Source organism: Gorilla gorilla, chromosome 6, assembly GCF_029281585.2.
Source record: "Gorilla gorilla gorilla isolate KB3781 chromosome 6, NHGRI_mGorGor1-v2.1_pri, whole genome shotgun sequence".
Classification (NCBI taxonomy): Eukaryota; Metazoa; Chordata; class Mammalia; order Primates; family Hominidae; genus Gorilla; species Gorilla gorilla.
The window spans coordinates 10,415,623-10,436,088 of NC_073230.2; the positions used below are offsets into that span (position 1 = coordinate 10,415,623).

The 20,466-nt window shown below is 47.2% G+C and overlaps 1 protein-coding gene across 5 annotated transcripts in view; it reads right to left on the minus strand.

The window, feature by feature from the left end:
• Positions 1-20,466, minus strand: part of CARD11 (caspase recruitment domain family member 11) — a 139,571-nt gene that overhangs the window by 45,866 nt on the left and 73,239 nt on the right. For all 5 annotated transcript variants that reach the window (XM_019031766.4, XM_055346819.2, XM_055346820.2 and 2 more), the window contains one exon: positions 7,335-7,466. In XM_019031766.4, the coding sequence (XP_018887311.1) occupies positions 7,335-7,341 (7 nt within the window). In that variant the 5' untranslated portion in view covers positions 7,342-7,466. The remainder of the gene's footprint in view (positions 1-7,334; positions 7,467-20,466) is intronic.

Below are 20,466 nucleotides of genomic sequence, written 5' to 3' on the forward strand. Positions count from 1 at the left end.
CTTCTGCCCTAGTCCTGATTATTTCCTTTCTTTTCCTTGCTTTAGGTTTAGTTAGCTCTTCTTTTTCTACTTTTGTAAGGGAGGAGGTAAAACTGCCTTTGCAAAAGTTATAACAGAAAATTCTGACAGTGAAAGAGATCTGACCTAACCAATTCCATCTTGCTTCTAACCTCCAAGAAGTCCTCGTTCATTCCTGGGCAGAGGCCAAACTAACTTTGGGAGGAACTCAGTTCATAGATTAATGTATTATTCTGCTGCTGTCAGATGGAGTGTACTACAGATGTCTGTTAGGTCTAGTTTTTTTTTGTTTTTGTTTTTTTTGATAGAGAGCCTCCCTCTGTCACCCAGGCTGGAGTGCAGTGGTGCAATCTTGGCTCACTCCAACTTCTGCTTCCTGGGTTCCAGCCAGCATGTCTGGCTAATTTTTGTATTTTTAGTAGAGACAGGGTTTCGCCATGTTGGCCAGGCTGGTCTCAAATTCCTGACCTCAAGTGATCCACCTGCTTTGGCCTCCCAAAATGCTGGGATTACAGGTGTAAGCCACCACGCCCAGCCAGGTCTGGTTTGTTTATAGTGTTGTGCAAGTTTCTTATTTGTTGATCTTCTGCCTAGTTGTTCTATTCATTATTCAAAGTAAAGTAATAACGTCTTCGACTCTTTTTTTTTTTTTTTTTTTTGAGACAGAATCTCACTCTGTCGCCCAGGCTGGAGTGCAATGGCGTGATCTCAGTTCACCGCAACCTCTGCCTGCCGGGTTCAAGTGATTCTCCTGCCTCAGCCTCCTGAGTAGCTGGGATTACAGGCACCTGTCACCATGCTTGGCTAATTTTGTATTTTTAGTAGAGACGGGGTTTCTCCATGTTCGCCAGGCTGGTCTCGAACTCCTGACCTCAGGTGATCTGCCCGCCTCGGCCTCCCAAAGTGCTGGGACTACAGGCATGAGCCACTGCGCCTGGCCAACATCTTCAACTCTTATTGTTGAATTGTGTATCTCTCCCTCCAGCTCTGTGTATCTTTGCTTCATGTATCTGGGGCTCTGATAGGTGCATATGCTTATAACTGTTATAGCTTCTCGGCGGATTGACCATTTTATCATTATGAGATGTTCTTCTTTAGCCACAGCCAAATTCCTGGACCTGGGGATTTCACAGTGGTGGGATGGGTGAGTGTGCTGGGGGCAATTGAGCTAGAAGGTGGCATTGGTGTAGCCATGGAGGTTGGAGCTCAGCCAGGGTGAGGAGACATGCAGGCAGGTCAAGGCTATGAGGGCAGAGAAGAAACCAGCAAGCAGAGGAAGCTGGTCTACCGAGTGGTGCCATGGTGAGCCCATGAGGTTCCATGAGAAGTGGATGGCCGGGGTCATCTCTCTTGCTGCAAAACTCAGTTCCCAACCTCATGAGCCTTGGCCTTCTGTGGTGTCTGGTCCTTGTTGTAGGCCTTCAGTATCCTTCCACCTTCCCCGTTAATTTGAGCTATTAAATTTGTTTTAAAAATTATTATTTTTAGAGACAGGGTTTTGCTCTGCCACCCAGGCTGGAATGCAGTGGGGCAATCCTAGCTCATGGCAGCCTCAAACTCCTGGGCTCAAGCAATCCTCCCACCTCAGCCTCCTGAGTGGTTAGGACTACAGGTGTGTGCCTCCACCCCTGGCTGTTTTGAACATTTTTTGTAGAGACAGGGTCTCACTACAGGCATGCACCACCATGCTGTAGTTTGCCCAGGCTAGTCTCAAACTCCTGGCCTCAAATGATCCTCCTACCTCAGCCTCCCAAAGTGCTCGGATTACAGGCATGAGCCACCACTCTTGGCCAATTTGAGATATTTCAAGTGGGATTTTGTTCACTGCAACCAAAGTGCCTTGAGTAAAAATATCTATTTTCTGTCATGAACAAAAGTTGGATTTAAAGTAATTAAAAATGAGGACTTGGTGTCCATTGAATCCAATGAACTTTGTATAGATGAAAATCTCCATAGTTCACTGCCTTAAGTTCTGACCTCTATGAGCCTTTTGCTAACACATGGCACTGGCTACCTGGGTCAAAGCCAGCAACACCATAGACACGCCTACAACAATGGCTCATTCTGACAATACGACCACGTGATCATTTGCATTCACAAAGGAAAATGTACTTGCTTTTATTATTTTCAAGAAGTGGACAGCCTAAGAATTTTATTCAACGAATTATTTATTGACTAGGTGGCAGGCACTGCTGGTGTCTCTCCACATGACCCCGACTTCCTGCTAACAGAATCCTTTTTTTTTCCTCAAAAGCCAGGCAGTCTGATGCTTCAGGGAGGCTGAATATCTTTTGAGCTGCAAAGAGTGGCCCTCGTTTGGTCTCTACCAGTAGTGTAGAAACAAGCAGGTGAAGTGCTTTTGGCCATGCAACCTGCAGGAACATGCACTGGGGGCGGCTTTGCAGGTTTTCCTTGATCTTTAACAGGGACACTGTGTCCTTGGGCTTTTGGCTGTGAGTGTGTAAAGGTGGATGTGATGGTTTGGGTCACTGCACCTCAGCCTGTATCCCTCAGGTGACATCAAGGACCGAGGGTCTTTCCAGCTCTCTGCTCTGCCATCAGGATGGCAGAGCAGAGAGCTGGAAAGACCCTCGGTCCTTGATGTCACCTCCTGGGCACTGAATTAACCAGCACTGGGTCCCTCCCACCTCTGGACTCCTGTAAGATATAAATGCTCTTTGTCCCAAGCCTTGTGAAGTTGGGTCTACTGTGATTTGCAGCCCAAAGCCTCCAACTAATAAAGACATCTACTTAGTACAAAGACTTGCTCAGCACCATGAACGCACAAGAGAGCTGAAAGGCAGGTGTTAAGCAGCTTATACCTTTTGCGGGGTCAGAAGGCACATGCCTAGGAATTAAACAGCAGCTCAAGGCAAGAAGACAGGCAGGTCTGGATAGACCAACCAGCATTTCTTACCAGCTTTCATGAACAAGGAGGTTGTAGTTGGCACATGCCAACCACGTGTTACAAGAGTGCTCAGTGACATAGAAAGCCTTCCTCCCGGGACCCCGGGTGACCTGGTGCAGCCACCTCAGCGGCCTGTCAGCTAAGCAGGAAATAACTAGAGAAAAATCTTCTTTCCAGAGCAGAGATGAGAGGGACCCTCCTACCTCATTGTAGCTCTCTGCAGCCTTGAGCTCCCAGGCTCCAGCAATCCTCCCACCTCAGCCTCCTAAGTAGCTGGGACTATAGGCGCACACCACCATGCCCGGCCAAGGGACCCTTCTACCTCAGATGCAGTGAAATCACAGACCCTGGATCTCGTTGAAACTTGTCCCATCGTTAATGCCCCTGTGCAGCACAGTTGCTTAGCAACCAGGGGTGAAGTTGAACTTGGGAAAGTGGACCAGTTTGTGAATGCCTGGACTGAAAGGGCCTCTTCAACCTCAGCCGACTTGAGTGAGAACCGGCTCTGTGCTGAGCACTGTGCTGGGAACAGAGGGTGCAAAGACGTTTCCCACACAGCCCCTGGGTTGCAAGCTGCTCAGAGGTTGGTGGTAAGTGTCAGCCGCCCACATAAGCCCCAGTGGGAGGAACAGCATCCTCTGGAACCCTGCAGAGAGGGCAGCCGCACGCCCTGCTGGCAGAACAGGAAGTACTTCCCCTCTGGGCTGCCCACGTGCCAGGCACCGTGCCTGACCCTTTATAGAAATTATCTCATTTGGCTGGGCATGGTGATTACACCTGTAATCCCAGCACTTTGGGAGGCCGAGGTGGGCAGATCACTTGAGGTCAGGAGTTCGAGACCAGGCTGGCTAACATAGCGAAACCCCGTCTCTACTAAAAATACAAAACATCAGCTGAGCATGGTGGCAGGTGCCTGTAGTCCCAGCTACTCAGGAGGCAGAGGCAAGAGAATCACTTGAACCCAGGAGGCAGAGTTTGCAGTGAACCCAGATTGTTCCACTGCACTCCAGCCCTGGCAACAGAGCAAGACTCTGTCTCCAAAAAAAAAAAAAAAAAAGAAATCATCTCATTTAATGACCACAGCGGCTCTGAGAGATGGATGTGCTCACCCTTGTTTTGCAGACAAGGAAACCAAGAACCAGAGAGCCCTAGCAACTTGCTGAGGGTCACATAGCAAATCTAATTGGGGTTCTAGCCCAGGCCTCCTTCATGTGAAGACCTCCCTGAGGTTCCCCTCCTTAGAGAGCTGGGAGCATTTTGAGTGGGAGTTTGCTAGGCAGCGGGACAGGCAAGATAAAGCAGCCTGGTGAAGGGTGAGTTCATATCACAAAGACCCGGAGCCATGATCTGGGGGCATCTGTTCTCACTGGAGTGACAGAGTAAGGATGCTATTGCACCTCTGTCCCCAGCAGGGGCTCACCTGCAGACATTTGTTACTGTATGAAAAAAACCTGCAAGGACTGGAAAACAAGTTGGTTTCACCTAGTAGGGTTGAACATGCAGAACATACATGCCAGGAGTCCCTTCTAGATATCATCCCTAGACAATTCTACCCGTGTGCATCCAGAGACCTGTGCAAGAATGTTCAACAGCAGCACCGTGTATCCAAAACCAGAAACCGCACACAGACCTTGCCCAACAGCGTGGATAAATACACTGTGTATTCAACGCTGGCGCACTCCCCAGCAGTGAACATGGAAAGAAATATGACCATGTGCATAAGCACAGGTGGACCTCAGGAACATGATGCTGAGTGAAAAAGCAAGCCACAGAAGATGCATGGTATAAAACTGCCTATAAGTACTTCAAAAACAGGCTGGGCACAGTGGCTCATGCCTATAATCTCAGCACTTTGGGAGGCTCAGGTGGGAGGATTGCTTGAGGCCATAAGTTTGAGACCAGCCTGGAAAACACAGCGAGACACCATCTCTACAAAAAATAAAAACAAAGTAGCTGGGCATGGTGGTACACGCCTGTAGTCCCAGCTACGTGGGAGGTGGGAGGATCACTTGAGCCTAGGAGATCAAGGCTGCAATGAACTACAATCACACCACTACATTCCAGCCTGGGAAAAAGTGAGACCCTGTCTCTAAAAAATTTAAAAAAATATATACATATATATAAAACAAGGCTGAGTGAGATGGCTCATGCCTGAAATCCCAGCACTTTGGGAGGCCGAGACAGGACACTGGGAGTTTGAGGCCAGCCTGGACGATATAGCAAGACCCCATCTCTACAAAAAAATAAAAACTTAGCTGGGTGTGGGGTTGCGTGCTTGTAGTCCCAGCTACCCAGAAGGCTGAGATGGAAGGATTGCTTAAGCCAGGAGGTCGAGGCTGCAGGGAGCTATCATCATACCACTGTACTCCAGCCTGGGAGACAGAGCAAAACCCTGTCTTAAAAATAATTTTTTTTAAAACATACAAAACAAAACCCTACTGTTAAGGATATACGGCAAAACTATACCAAGAAACAAGGGGACTGATAAAAATCAGAATGGTGGCTTCCCCTGGGGAGGGGCAGCCAGACAGATGTGACCTCGGAAGGTCCCCTGGGGACATTGGTGACACAGGGAATTATGTTATGCTTCAACTGGGGACATGAGTGTCTGTTTTATTGTTCTCTGTCTCATAGATACACATTATATATACATATTTATATGTATGAAATATTTCATGGAAAAAATCTATGGAGAGTGTAGCTAGCCTCAAAAGAAAAAAAATGTCTAGACACAATTCAAAATGTATTTTCCCTTCTAACACTTCCCTCTAACTCAGCATGACTCAGCCTCATCACCGGGGATGAACTCAGTGGCTCTGTCAAGCTCTGGGCAGTTTCTTTGAAGGCAGTTTTCTCAGAAATGTGCCCAGAGGCCCCGAGGCTCTGAACTTTAACAGCATTGCAGGTTGGATGGCCCGTCCCTACCTAAGTCTTAGCTGGAGCTTGTCGCAACTCGCAACTCGAACCCAACCTTCGGCAGGGTTTGACTTCCAGTGTGAGACAGGTCCTACGCCACACCAATCTCTCTGCAAATGGCTGAAAAGCAAGTGCCAGGCCCCCAGGCTAGGCTCCACAGGAAGGGCTGTGTTGCTCACCTTCCCTGGGAAGCAAAGGACCAGGAGGTGACCCACCTGAGGACGAATTCCATGAGAGCTGCTGGCCTCACGTCCTGACTTACTCATTCAAGACCTCTACTGTGGCTTCCTCTTGCTGTTATGATAAAGTTCCAATCTTTTTTTTTTTTTTTTGAGATAGGGTCCTACTCTGTTGCCCAGGCTGGAGTGCAGTGGCATGATCTCAGCTCACAGCAGCCTCTGCCTCCTGAGCTCAAGCAATCCTCCTGCCTCCACCTACTGAGTAGCTGGGACCACAGGCAAACACCACCGTGGCAAGCTAATATTTTAAAAATTATTTTTGTAGAGATGGGGTCTTGCTATGTTGCCCAGGCTGGTCTCAAACTCCTGGGCTCGAGTGATCTTCCCGCCTTGGACTCCCAAAGTGCTGGGATTACAGGCATGACCACCATGCCAAGCCATGTTCGACTTTTTTTTTTTTTTTTTTTTTTTGAGATAGAGTCTTGCTCTTTCACCCAGGCTGGAGTGCAGTGGCACCATCTGGGCTCACTGCAGCCTCGGCCTCCTGGGTCCAAGGATTCTCCTGCCTCAGCCTCCTGAGTAGCTGGGGTTACAGATGCCCACCACCATGCCTGGCTAATTTTTGTATTTTTTGTAGAGACGGGGTTTCACCATGTTGGCCAGGCTGGTCTCGAACTCTTGACCTCAGATGATCCACTTGCCTCGGCCTCCCAAAGTGCTGGGATTTACAGGTGTAAGCCACTGTGCCTGGCCCATGTTCAGCATCTTGATCTTGATCTTCAGGCCCTGCAAGGTTTGCTTTCTGCCAGCCCTTCAATCTTATCACAACTACATCCCCGGCCTGCCAGCCTTTTCTCTGATGGTCTCCCAAGCTCCGGCTAGTGTCACAGCCTGATCTCTGCCCCTCTCTCCCTTCACTACTCCTGCCCCTCCGCCAAGTCTCAGGTCACCCTCACTTGCGTTTTTTCCAATATAAAGGAACGGCCAGGCACAGTGTCTCCTGCCTGTAATCTCAGTGCTTTGGGAGGCAGAGACAGGGAGATCGCTTGAGGCCAGGAGTTTGAGACCAGTCTGGGCAACAGAGCAAGGCCCTGTCTCTACAAAAAATTTTAAAAATTCACCAGATTTGGTTGTGTGTGCCTGTGGTCCCAGCTACTTGGGAGGCTAAAATGGGAGGATCACTTGAGCCAAGGAGGTGGAGGGCTGCAGTATGTTATGATCACGTCACTGCACTCCAGCCGCAGTGATAGAACAAGACCCTGTCTCTCCATAATATATAGAGAGGTATAGAGGGGATAACAGATGCCGAGTACCTGGCATGGAGGGGTGCTCACACACAGGGGCTGCTATCCCGCCATTGGGGTGTGACTTCTACACTTTCCGGCCGGATCTTGTCGTCCCTCGAGCCAGGCTCCCGTTGCATCTGGACTTGCAGTGCTTGGGATCTGAAAAGGAAGAGATAATCAGCCTTGGAGCAGGAGGCGGAGGATGGAGAGAAAGGGAACTGTTCTGGGATCAAAGGGATGTTCTGCTTTGGAAGAAAAGGCCAGGAAGTCCTGAGGGGCGTGTCACCCTCGATGACATTGGCAGAGTGGACCACACCAGGGGCTGCAGGGGGAGAAGGGCTTCTGTCCCACCCCGGGGAGTGGACAGCCTGGGAGGCCACTGACACAGGTCCTGACACCCCTGGAGATGGGGAGGAGGGAAGATGGCAGCCTTGGGCATGCTCGTGGCCAGTGTGGAAGATCTTTGATGGAAAAGGCTTTGATGGAAACCTCTGCAGACTGGAGCCGCTCTAATCAGCTGCTAATTCATTAGGTCAAAAGCAGCAAACCCCGTTCCCAAACCCCGAAGAGTTCCCGTCACTGTGAATTATGTCTTTAGCCTCCAGCCTGCCATGGGTTTGGGCAGGAACACGCGGTAGCCCACACACGCTGTAATTTCCCAAGGGCGGTGTTCCTTATGGTGACTGACGAGGCCACCGCTAATGCCCCACTCAGCCATCCAGGAGCCCAGCTGGGGGTTTGGGTTTTTTGGGGAAGGGTCAGTTCTCCTTCTGGAGAAAGGACGCCAGGATCTCACTCTGTTGCCCAGGCTGGAGTGCAGTGGGACAATCATGGTAAGAGGGAAAGGTGGGGTTCAAACCCTGGTACGGTGGAAAGAGCCTTATGCCTGTCCCCAAAGCTGCTTGGAACCTGGTTGGGGGCAGGCTTTAGGCAGCTGCTCTAGGACAGCTCCATTCAGGAGTGACAGGGACCCTGGGCCACTGATGTTTAATCAAGGACTTCCTTGGTTTTGGCTTTGAAGACTAATCACAGGTGACATGAGATCTCCTGGGGCTGACAGAAGCTGTTCCTGTCGGGCATCGGCTGGGCTTGGAGTGAACTGTCAGAGGCCCTCAGCCCCGGGGAGGTGGTGGGGAGGTGGTGGCGACGGGCATCTCTGGAGGACACCATCTCCCTGGTCTCCTCACGGCCTCCCTGCTCTGTGGCTGGGACAGGGCTGGGGGCCGGGGCTGGGTGGGGAAGGGAATCACAGAACCAAGGCCTCTGCAAAGACAGCAGAGCAGTCCACAGGCCAGTCAGCAAACACAAAGGGAAATGACACTGTCTGCATTTCTTAAAAAAGAGAATGTGTTTATCATCAGAAAAAAAAAGCTTTAAAAAATTGTAAGGAAGGCTTTAATTGTGGCCAGGCATGGTGGCTCATGCCTGTAATCCAGCACTTTGAAAAGCTGAAGTGGGAGGATTGCTTGAGGTCAGGAGTTCAAGACCAGCTTGGGGGAACAGAGCGAGACTCCATCTCTACAAAAAAAAAAAATTATCTGGCCTGTACACCTACAGTCTCAGCTACTCAAGAGGCTGAGGTGGGAAGATCGCTTGAGCCCAGGAGGTTGAGGCTGCAGTGAGCCATGATTGAGCCACTGTACTCCAGCTGGGGTGACAGAGCAAGACCCTGTCTCAAAGAGAAAAAAAAGAAAGGTTTTAATTACAAGAAAGGAGAAACAAGGCTGGGTGCTGTGGCTCACGCCTGTAATCCCAGCACTTTGGGAGGCCGAGGTGGGCAGATCAGCTGAGGTCGGGAGTTTGAGACCAGCCTGACCAACATGGTGAAGCTCTGTCTCTACTGAAAATACAGAAATTAGCTGGGCGTGGCACATGCCTGTTGTCCCAGCTACTTGGGAGGTTAAGGCAGGAGAATCGCTTGAGCTGGGGGCAGAGGTTGCAGTGAGCCGAGATCGCACAGTCGCACTCCAGCCTGGGCTGCAAAGTGAAGCTCTGTCTCAAAAAAAAAAAAAAAAAAAAAAAAGGAGAAACAGGCTTGAACAACTACCCTTGCTGTTCTACCCCTACCCCCTACCCACTATGTCAACGTAGGTTGGGAGAACTGAGGCACAAGAAAACCAGTACTGAGGCTGGGCTGTTTCTGACTTTAGAATTTTGATGACAGCATTTGGGAACTTGGTCCTCAGGTCAGGGAAGATTTCTAGGATTAAAAGTCAATCTCTTAACCACTTGCAAGACTGGCTTATAGGTGTAACATGCAACTGACCAAACACCATCCCTCGTGCTTACAGACTATCCGGTGTGTGCCAGACATTTTGTTAGGCGTCACTGATGAACCTCCAGAACAATTTGAGGTAGGTGGTATCATCATCACCACCACCACCACCACCTTACAACCAAGAACACAAAAGCTTAGAGAGGGCTGGGCATGGTGGCTCACGCCTATAATCCCAGCACTTTGGGAGGCTGACACGGGTGGATCACGAGGTCAGGAGATCGAGACCATCCTATCCTGGCTAACATGGTGAAACCCCGTCTCTATTAAAAATGCAAAAATTTAGCCGGGTATGGTGGTGGGCGCCTGTAATCCCAGCACTTTGGGAAGCCGAGGCAGGAGGATCACAAGGTCAGGAAATAGAGACAGTCCTGGCTAATATGGTGAAACCCTATCTCTACTAAAAATACGAAAAATTAGCCAGGCATGGTGGCGGGTGCCCGTAGTCCCAGCTACTCGAGTGGCTGAGGCAGGAGAATGGTGGGAACCCGGGAGGCGGAGCTTTCAGTGAGTCGAGATCGCGCCACTGCACTCCAGCCTGGGCAACAGAGCAAGACTCCGTCTCAAAACAAACAAACAAACAAACAACTATTGCTTCTCAAAAGAGGAATCAGTTGCTTAATGCACTGTAGATTCCTCATGGTGGTGTTTTCCAAGTACAATCAATGCCCATTCACCCCACAATGAAGCCTGCTAGTTGACAAACGAAATGTTAGTTTTTCTTTTTTTTCCTTTTTTTTGAGATGGAGTGTTGCTCTCGTTGCCCAGGCTGGAGTGCAGTGGCATGATCTCTGCTCACTGCAACCTCTGCCTCCTGGGTTCAAGTGATTCTCCTGCCTCAGCCTCTTGAGTAACTAGGATTACAGGCATGCACCACCATGCCTGGCTAATTTTTGTATTTTTAGTAGAGATGGGGTTTCACCATGTTGGCCAGGCTGGTCTCGAACTCCTGACCTCAGGTGATCCAACAGCCTTGGCCTCCCAAAATGCTGGGATTACAGGTGTAAGCCACTGTGCCTGGCTGGGAAATGCTGGGGTTTTTGTTGCCTCTCACTTAAGAATAAATAGAGGCAAGGATCACTTGATGGTTGAGGAAAGTCTCCACATGAAAGGCAGAGATCAAAAGGGTCACACAGACACAAGGAACCTGCTAGGAGCAGACAATGCACAGAATAAGAGAAAATTTTAAAAAACATAACCTGACCGGTGCAGTGGCTCACACCTCTAATCCCAGTACTTTGGGAAGCTGAGGTGGGAGGATTGCTTGAGCCCAGGGATTCAAGGCCAGTTTGAACAATATAGCGAGACACTGTCTCCACAAAAAATCAAAAAATTAGCTGGGCATGGTGATATGTACCTGTAGTCTTGGCTACACAGGAGGGTGAGTCAGGAGGATTGCTCGACCCCAGGAGATTGAGGCTGCAGTGAGCCATGTTTGCACCACTGCATTCCAGCCTGAGTGACACAGCGATACCCTGTCTCAAAAGAAACCCCCAAAACATAACCTGATAATTAAGAATCATTTAGAGATGAGATGAAGCATTGCATCCATAAAGCAATGGTAGGGTGCTAAGAAGAGGAACAATCAAAGAACAAGAAGTTCTTGGCAATTAAAAATAAGGCAGCAGAAATTTAAAATCAATAGAAGGCTTGGAAGATAAAGTTGAGGAAATTTCCTGAAAAGTTAAATAAAAAGTTAAAGAGAAGGAAGATAAGAGGGGAGGGAATGAGATCAATTTAGAAGGTCTAATATCCAATAAATAGAAATCCTAAAAAGAGATGACAAAGACTGTGTCTTCTTGTTATATATCTTCTGGGGATAGACTATAAATCAAGGGATGAAATTATCAGAGAAATAATATTAGAGAATTCTCTGAGTGTAAAAACATGAGACTTCAGACTTAATAGGCTCTTTGAATATTAGTACAATCAGTTGAAAAGAACCTTCTCAGTGCACATTGTTGCAAAAATTCTGGCCACCAGGGAATAAGAAACGACCCTAGAAGTTTCCAGAGAGAAAACCTCAGGTCACGTGAAGAAGAATGGAAGCAAATATACCATCAAACTCCTCAATACAAATACTGGAAGCTCGGAGAAAATGAGGCAATGCCTTCACATTTTTGATGGAAAATTCTTTTTTACCTAGTATCCTATATCCACCCAAACTATTATGTGTGAAAATAGAATAAAATTATTTTCAGAAAAGCAGGAACTCCAAATATTTGCTCCTAGGCACCTTTTCAATGGAAGCTACTAGAGGATATGATGCAGCAAAATGAGGAAGTAAACAATAAAGAGGAAGGTATGGAGCTCACAAAGCAAGGAATCTACTTGGGGAAGCAGCAAGGAAAGTCCCAGGGTGAAAGCAAAGCAGCCAGGAGCAATTGGCCAAGATTGCAACAGGATCATGGAGTGTCCACAAGGGAGAGGTTGCCACGGGAAAAACAGAATGATTTTCTGATATATTTGCTAATTCAGGAAATCATATTGTTAGGCGAATGACAGATCTGAGAGTCAGATGGGGAAACAATGAAGAATAAGTACATTTAAAAGAAACCCTGCGCAAAAGCAAAGGAAAAAAAAGAGGCAATATTAACTCCAGGAAAAAACAAAAGTGCAGACAAGAAAGAAAATCACAGCACACAACATGCCTTAACATGAACAATATTTACCTAGTTATAATAATATAACCACCACAGATGAATCAAGACAACAGATTGTGGCCTAATATAATGAGAAAATGGAGGAAGGGGAAGTGCTTTGAATGGGTTATTAGTAAAAGAGAGCTAAATTCTCATCTATCTAACAATATGTCAGTCGATAATGTCTTAAAACTAACATATCAACAAATAGCAAGGCAAACATTATTTAGACCTAGTGAAAAAGAACAGAAGAAATAACAGAAGAAAACAAGGTGAAAAAGAGGTTTTTTTGTTTTGTTTTTTGTTTTTAGGTGGAGTCTCACTCTGTCACCCAGGATGGAGTGCAGTGGCACGATTTCGGCTCACTGCAACCTCCACCTCCCAGGTTCATGCGATTCTCCTGCCTCAGCCTCCCAAGTAGCTGGGATTACAGGTATGCTCTATGCCTGGCTAATTTTTGTATATTTAGTAGAGACGGGGTTTCACCATGTTGGCCAGGCTGGTCTCAAACTCCTGCCTGGTTCGATCCACCTGCCTGGGCCTCCCAAAGTGCTGGGATTATAGGCATGAGCCACTGTGCTTGGCCTGAAGAAGAGTTTGAGGTGATTGCCTCTGGGGATCAGGACTAGGGGATGATGATGGCTGGGTTGGGGAGTGATGTTTTTCTTACATGCCTATTTTAATTAAAAATATAACAGAGATGGGGTTTTGTCATATTGCCCAGGCTGGTCTTGAATTCCTGGACTCAAGCGATCCACCCGCCTTGGCCTCCCAAAGTGCTGGAATTACGGACATAGCCACCATGCCTGGTGTATTTTGCTCCTTTGCATGACTCGTGTATTACTTCGATAAAAAATAAAACTAACTAAAAAAAACACATGTCAGTCATTGGAAATATGGATAATGCATTTAAGTATGAAGAAGTCTTCGCACACACACCACGTTCCATCTTTTGCAATGCTTGTGAGTCAGCTCACCCCTTCCTAAACTGAAACTGCTGACTGTGTACCTGGCTCTTCATGGATATCACCTTGATTAATCTTCACAGAAGCTCAATTAGGTGGTTTTATTACTCCCATTTTATGGATGAGAAGGTAGGATCTGAGAGTTCAATAACAGAGTGAGATCTCACAGCCAATAAGTGGAAGAGCAGAGATTCCTACTCAGCCTCCCTGAACTCCACATCATCTGAGCTTAATTAAACTAGCAATCATCCCAGCTAACGTTTATTAAGCATAGCATCTAATTGAACCAATTATATTCTTTTCTTCCTGAGCTCCAAATCTTCCTCTTTATTACTGTGTGTGTGTGTCTGTGTGTAGAGACAGGGCCTCACTATGCTCTGGAACTATAGATGTGAGCCACCGTGCCCAGCCTCTTTATTAATTTAAGCCCTCATTTTGCTGGAATGTATACTCGAATAGCTGCCTCTGAAAAGGCATATGGAGTTGTTATTTGCCAGATATCATGCTAAATGCTCTATGTCGATTATCTCATTTAATACACAAAACAACCCTATGAGGTAGATACTCCTACGCTCCTTATTTTATAGAAGAGGAAACTGAGGCACTCACAGAGAGTTCCAGCAACTTGCCACATGTCTGTCTCATCTCTGTATCCCCAGGAGAAATTAGCATGGAGCTATATTCTTAGTAGGTGTTCAATATATATATTTGTTGAGTGGATAAATACAAATAAATATCAAATCTTGAATAAAATAAACATTAAGATTCCCCTTGCTTCAAACCCAGGGAGCCCTCTGGAAATGAGCTGTCTTTGGGGGGCAGACACCTCTTTTTTCCAAGAGCTGCCCCAGAGCAAAAGCTCTGGAACCAGGAGGAGATAAACAGTTAGTTAGATGAATGCATCTCTGGTTAATTGATTTGCCTGCATGATTGGAGTGAATGGCTTGATATGCAGGGTTTAATTATTCCAATGAAACCTCTACTTAATTGAAAGGGCTTCTAGCAAAAAAAGGGAAAGAGATTATTTAAAAGGATGATCTACTGCCCATGAGAAAGGACTGAAGAGACATGGATACATGCCCGGACTCCAGCTATACTCAGTGTTTACAGCCCTGAAATGAAAGCTTGATGGAAAAGAGCCAGAATCATCCCTTCATGTACCACCTGCCCCATCCGCTTCATTCCTACAAAGAGGGCACTTGCAGAAGCAGCTAGAAAATTCCCCCTGCAAGACTATTCCCTGGTATCCCAGTTAACTTTTTAACCTCTGTCTATCTCAGCTCATTCAACCAAAATCCTGAGATGATAATATTTCCCATCAATTAACATGCGTCGAGCAATCAGCAGAGCTTCACTGATACATATTTTGAAAGTAGCAATTATCATTTTAAATTTGCAGTGGTGTGGCAGACATTGCCAGCTCCCGGCCCAATAGCCATTCTCTCTTACTTATTAAGAGATCACCAGTTTTGTTTGGGAACATTACTGTGCCCAACCAAAAACCTGTTATTTCCAGCATCCCTTGCAGCTAGGTGGCTATTTGACACCACTCTGGCCAGTGAGATGTAGGTGGAAGTTTCTGGATGAGATATATAGGAAGGCTCTTTAAAAGGAGGCAGATTTCAGATGAGAAGAGCCCTTTACTTGTCCTTCTCTTCCTACCTGGAATGTGGGTGTGATGCCTGGAGGCATAGCAGCTATTTTGTGACTGTGAAGACAAGGCCAGGCTCTAAGGATGACTGACTAGGATGCTACAAGAACCTCAGGTCATTGATGATAACCCTGGACAGCTAACCTTTGAATTCTTGGTCCATGAGAAGAGTAAAACCCCTAGTAGGCAGAAAATCTGATTCTGTTTCTATTATTTGCAGCTGCAAACAGTCCTAACAGATACAAGTGCCACATACAACGCACACTTTCTAAGTCATATTGGTCCTGGCCACAGACCCCTGATCCCTGAAATCAGAGCAACCCACTTATTGATCTATTCCTTCCCATTCTTTTTTCCTAGAGACAAAACCAAAGTTGGCAAGTGGTCAATAAGAACTAAGTATTTAATACTATCCATGTCTAAAGTGCTGCGGCGGACAGAAACAAATGGTGCAGCTCTGAGGGGTGAGCAGTACCATGAGGAGATAAGGATCGCCCAGGAAATTGTAACTCACGGACGACACCCTCAGCCATTGGTTTAACCATTCCCAGCTTTCAGTGTGTAGGCAGGACGATTTATCTCACCTGCCTTCTGTGGCCCTGCTTTGTATCCCCAGCATGCCCCTAACTGTGCAGTCAGTGCCGTCACTTCTCCAGCCTCTGCCTTATCCCGTGGGCTGCAGCTCCCCTCGCATCAGCTCTCACTCTTCCATAGGCACCCAACCTCCTCCCCATGTCACATTACAGCTGAGCTTCCCGGCCACCATCCCCGGCAAGGCCTAGTCCCTTGGTCCAGAGCACTGCCCGCCACCCCAAGCATCCCCTCAGGCACCAGGCTGCCTCTAATATTCATACCTGAAGCTCTCCAAGAGGCAACATCATTTTTAGCTGACTCAGGCAAAGGGCCAATGGCTCCTGAAGATAAAAATGTCTCATCTTGATTCCTTTTTAGGAAAGGCGAGAGCATCAGTAGGAAGTTAGGAGGGGCTGGTGTGCCCTGAACCCAGAGACCAAGAGCACCACCACATATCATCCCCCAGCCCCCCGGAATATATCCACACTTATTCTGCAGTGGCTTCAGATTTGTACCAAGACAATGAAGTGTGGAAGGGCATGCACCCCTAGTATTCCCAAAGGACACTGCTTCCTGGGTCTCCTTTTTTCTAACGCCACTGCAGAAAAGCTTTTGATAGAAGCCCAATTAGGAGTGACAGATTTAAACTGTTCTGAAATGCACATCAATTCATCACGTCCACTTTTTATGAGCATTGGCCCCACCTGGATTTCAGGTCCGTGCACAGGGCTGATTGACAGCTCTGATGGCGACCAGGAGCCATGACGGGACCACTCAGCCAGACCCAAATCCCAGAGTGAGGTCACCCTCTCGGACTCCTGTCAAGTCAGACTTGCTACAGGACTGGCTAGGGGGAAACCCTGGCCTTGATAACGAAATACTCTTCTCTCCTGCTGTTGCCTCTGAAGCCTGGTCAGCAAATCCACCTTCCCCACAGGAGACTGATAAGCAGTTGCGACCACCAGCTGATTCCAATTCAAGACCTCTCTGTGCTTTCAAAGATGGGCTCTTGGCTTCACCTGTGCACTGGATGGAATTTGTTTCATTGCTGTGTTCTTCAGTGTCCTGGCTGGCATTTTATTGCCTGGGTTGGAAGCAACTTGGGGAGCCCATTGTCCCTCTTTGAGTTCTCCATGTCAGTGTCGTGATTTGCTTGGGCCACGCTATCCGGCATGGAGTGGGTTTTTAATAAATATTTGCTGAATTGAGTGCTCTGATGTTTTATGATAAAAACATTCCGTTGTCACAGAGTTACATTCAGTGTCAGTCCACCAAGGAGAATGCAGTGAGCTTAAGTGCTGTGACGGGCCCGGGATGGCTACTCTGCAGTTTTGTCTGACTGCTCCAGTGGAGTGAGGCCACTTCCTTCATGCCACCTGTGCACTGGGCACAGAACAAATTTTTGTATCACTTCTTTTTTAAATTAAAAATTTTTTTTTTTACAGATGGAGTCTTGCTCTGTCATCCAGGCTGGAGTGCAGTGGCATGATCATAGCTCACTGCAGCCTCCAACTCCTGGGCTCAAGTGATCCTCCCATCACAGCCTCCCAGAGCACTGGTATTACAGGGGCACACCACCACCCCTGGATAACTTTGTTTTTTAAGAGATGGGGGGTCTTGCTATGTTGCCCAGGCTGGTCTTGAACTCTTGGCTTCAAGGGATCCTCTTGCCTTGGCCTCCCAAAGTGCTGGGATTTCAGGCATGAGGCAACCTGCTGGGCCCAGTTTCTGCTTCTTACCCTCTTTTGCCATTGCTGGTTCGTACACCTGTCGTGAATTCCTTGGAGGAGCCTCACGTGTACCCATCGGTGCCTTTCCAGCACAGCACCTGGCCCTCCTTTGTAGAGTGACTGAATAAACAAGTCTCCTGTAGCGTTTAGCCTGGAGACTTGACACGAAAGCAACAGCAAGGTGGGATACAGAGCCTGTGCTTTTGTGCATACATTAAATTCGGGAGGAGGAGAGGTGGGAGGAAATTGTGTTACTCTTTGGTTTTGGGAAGTTGAGAGACAGTTTGGAAGGTGCAAAATCAGACATGCGACAGGCACTGCCGGAGACTTGGGCATTAGCAAGCAAAATCCTGCCCCTGGGAGCTCTCGGGGCTGGCATGTGAATGTGTGGGGTGGGCCCAGCAGCCCCGAGAATCTTCTCAGTGAGAGAGTTGGGCCCTTGAGTTTTGTAGAAAAGGTCACCAGTATCATCAAATGAGTCCCACTCGGAGAGTGGCCAAGAACCAGAGGTGGAAGAGCCTGTGGGAGCCACAGTCAGACCTTAAATCTTCCTCATTATCTTCTTCTCATCTCACTCGGCTGCCACTAGAACCCCCAAGGAGCCGGCGACAGGGTTAGGCCAGGCCAGGCCAGATGCCTTTGGAGTCAACCCCGGGAAAGTCTGCAAAGCGTGGTAATGAGGATATTCCAGACAGACTGCGGGGACGGGGGTCCCACTCACTCACTTGCACATCCACTCACTCGCGCATTCACTCCCACTCACTCGTTCACTCATTCACTCATTTACTCACTCATCCACTCACTCATTCATTTACTCACTCATCCACTCTCTCACTCTCCCATGCACTAACTCATTTACTCACTCATCCACTCATTCACTCACTCATTCACTCACTCACTCATTCACTCACTCATTTACTCACTCATCCACTCATTCACTCACTCACTCATTCACTCACTCATTTACTCGCTCATCTACTCATTCATTCACTCACACATCCATTCACTCATTCATCCATTCACTCACTGACTCACTCATCCATTCACTCACTCATTCACTCACTCATCCATTCACTCACTGACTCACTCATCCATTCACTCACTCATTCACTCACTCATCCATTCACTCACTGACTCACTCATCCATTCACTCACTCATTCACTCACTCATCCATTCACTCATTCACTCACTCACTCATTCACTCATTCATTTACTCACTCATCCATTCACTCACTCATTCACTCACTCATCCACTCGTTCACTCTCCCATGCACTCACTCATTCACCCACTCATTCATCCACTCACACATCCACTCGCTCGCACATTCACTCACTCATTCACTCACTCATTTACTCACTCATCCACTCATTCACTCACTCACTCATTCACTCATTTACTCACTCATCCACTCACTCATTCATTTACTCACTCATCCACTCTCTCACTCTCCCATGCACTAACTCATTTACTCACTCATCCACTCATTCACTCACTCATTCACTCACTCATTTACTCACTCATCCACTCATTCACTCACTCACTCATTCACTCACTCATTTACTCGCTCATCTACTCATTCATTCACTCACACATCCATTCACTCATTCATCCATTCACTCACTGACTCACTCATCCATTCACTCACTCATTCACTCACTCATCCATTCACTCACTGACTCACTCATCCATTCACTCACTCATTCACTCACTCATCCATTCACTCTCCCATGCACTCACTCATTCACCCACTCATTCATCCACTCACACATCCACTCGCTCGCACATTCACTCACTCATTCGCTCACTCATTTACTCACTCATCCACTCATTCACTCACTCACTCATTCACTCATTTACTCGCTCATCCACTCATTCATTCACTCACACATCCATTCACTCACTGACTCACTCATGCATTCACTCACTCACTCACTCATTCAATCACTCTTCCATTCACTCACTGACTCTTCCACTCACTCACACATCTACTCACTTATCCACTGACTCACTCATGCATTCACTCACTTATTCACTCACTCATCCATTAACTCATTCACTCACTCATCCACTCATCCATTCACTCACTCATTCATTCACTCACTCATCCACTCACTCAGCCATTCACTCATTCACTCACTCACTCATCCACTCACTCATCCACTCATTCATCTATTCACTCACTCATTCATTCACTCACTCATCCACTTATTCACTCATGCATTCACTCATCCATTCACTCATTCACTCACTCATCCATTCACTCATTCACTCACTCATCCACTCACTCATCCACTCACTCATCCATTCACTCATTCACTCATCCACTCACTCACGCATCTACTCACTTATCCACTGACTCACTCATGCAATCACTCACTTATTCATTCACTCATCCATTAACTCATTCACTCACTCATCCACTCATCCATTCACTCACTCATTCATTCACTCACTTGGCCACTCACCCAGCCATTCACTCATTCACTCACTCACACATCCACTCACTCATCCACTCATTCATCCACTCACTCACTCATTCATTCACTCACTCATCCACTTACTCATGCATTCACTCATCCATTCACTCATTCATTCACTCATTCACTCACTCTCACTCAATCACTCATTCACTCACTCATGCACTCATTCATTCACTCACTCATCCATTCACTGATTCACTCACTCATGCACTCACTCACTCATGCATTCACTCATCCATTCACTCACTCATTCATCCCTCACTCACTCATTCACTCACTCACTCATGGATTCACGCATTCATTCTCTCACTCACACATTCACTCATTCATTTATTCACTCAATCATTTACTCACTAATGCACACACTCATTCATTCACTCAATCACTCATCCACGCGTTCATTCACTCACTCATCTGCTCATTAATTAATTCATTTACTCATTCATTCATGTGCTCACTCACTGACTCACTCATTAGATTCAAAAAGCATTCCTAGATGCAGAAGTCAAAAAAATCGAAGAAACTTTGACTATGAGAAGACTCAGGGAACGAAAAATAAGTAAGAATATGCCACACATGACAAATATGGGAGGTTCAGAGCCGAGAAAAAGAGGCAGGGAAAGAGAAACTCGGAGGAAAGATGGTCAAAAGGGCCCCCAGACTCATTGGAAAAAGAAAGAAGTGGCAAGGAAGATCGGGGCTGAGGAGCAGTGAGAAGGAGATTGGAGGGAAGAAGGAAACCTGGATCCCAGCCCAGTCTGGCCCGTATTTTAAAGTCAAGCATTAGCTCAGAGAATGCAAATCAGAGCTACAGCAGAGTGATTTACCAAGGGAATGCAGC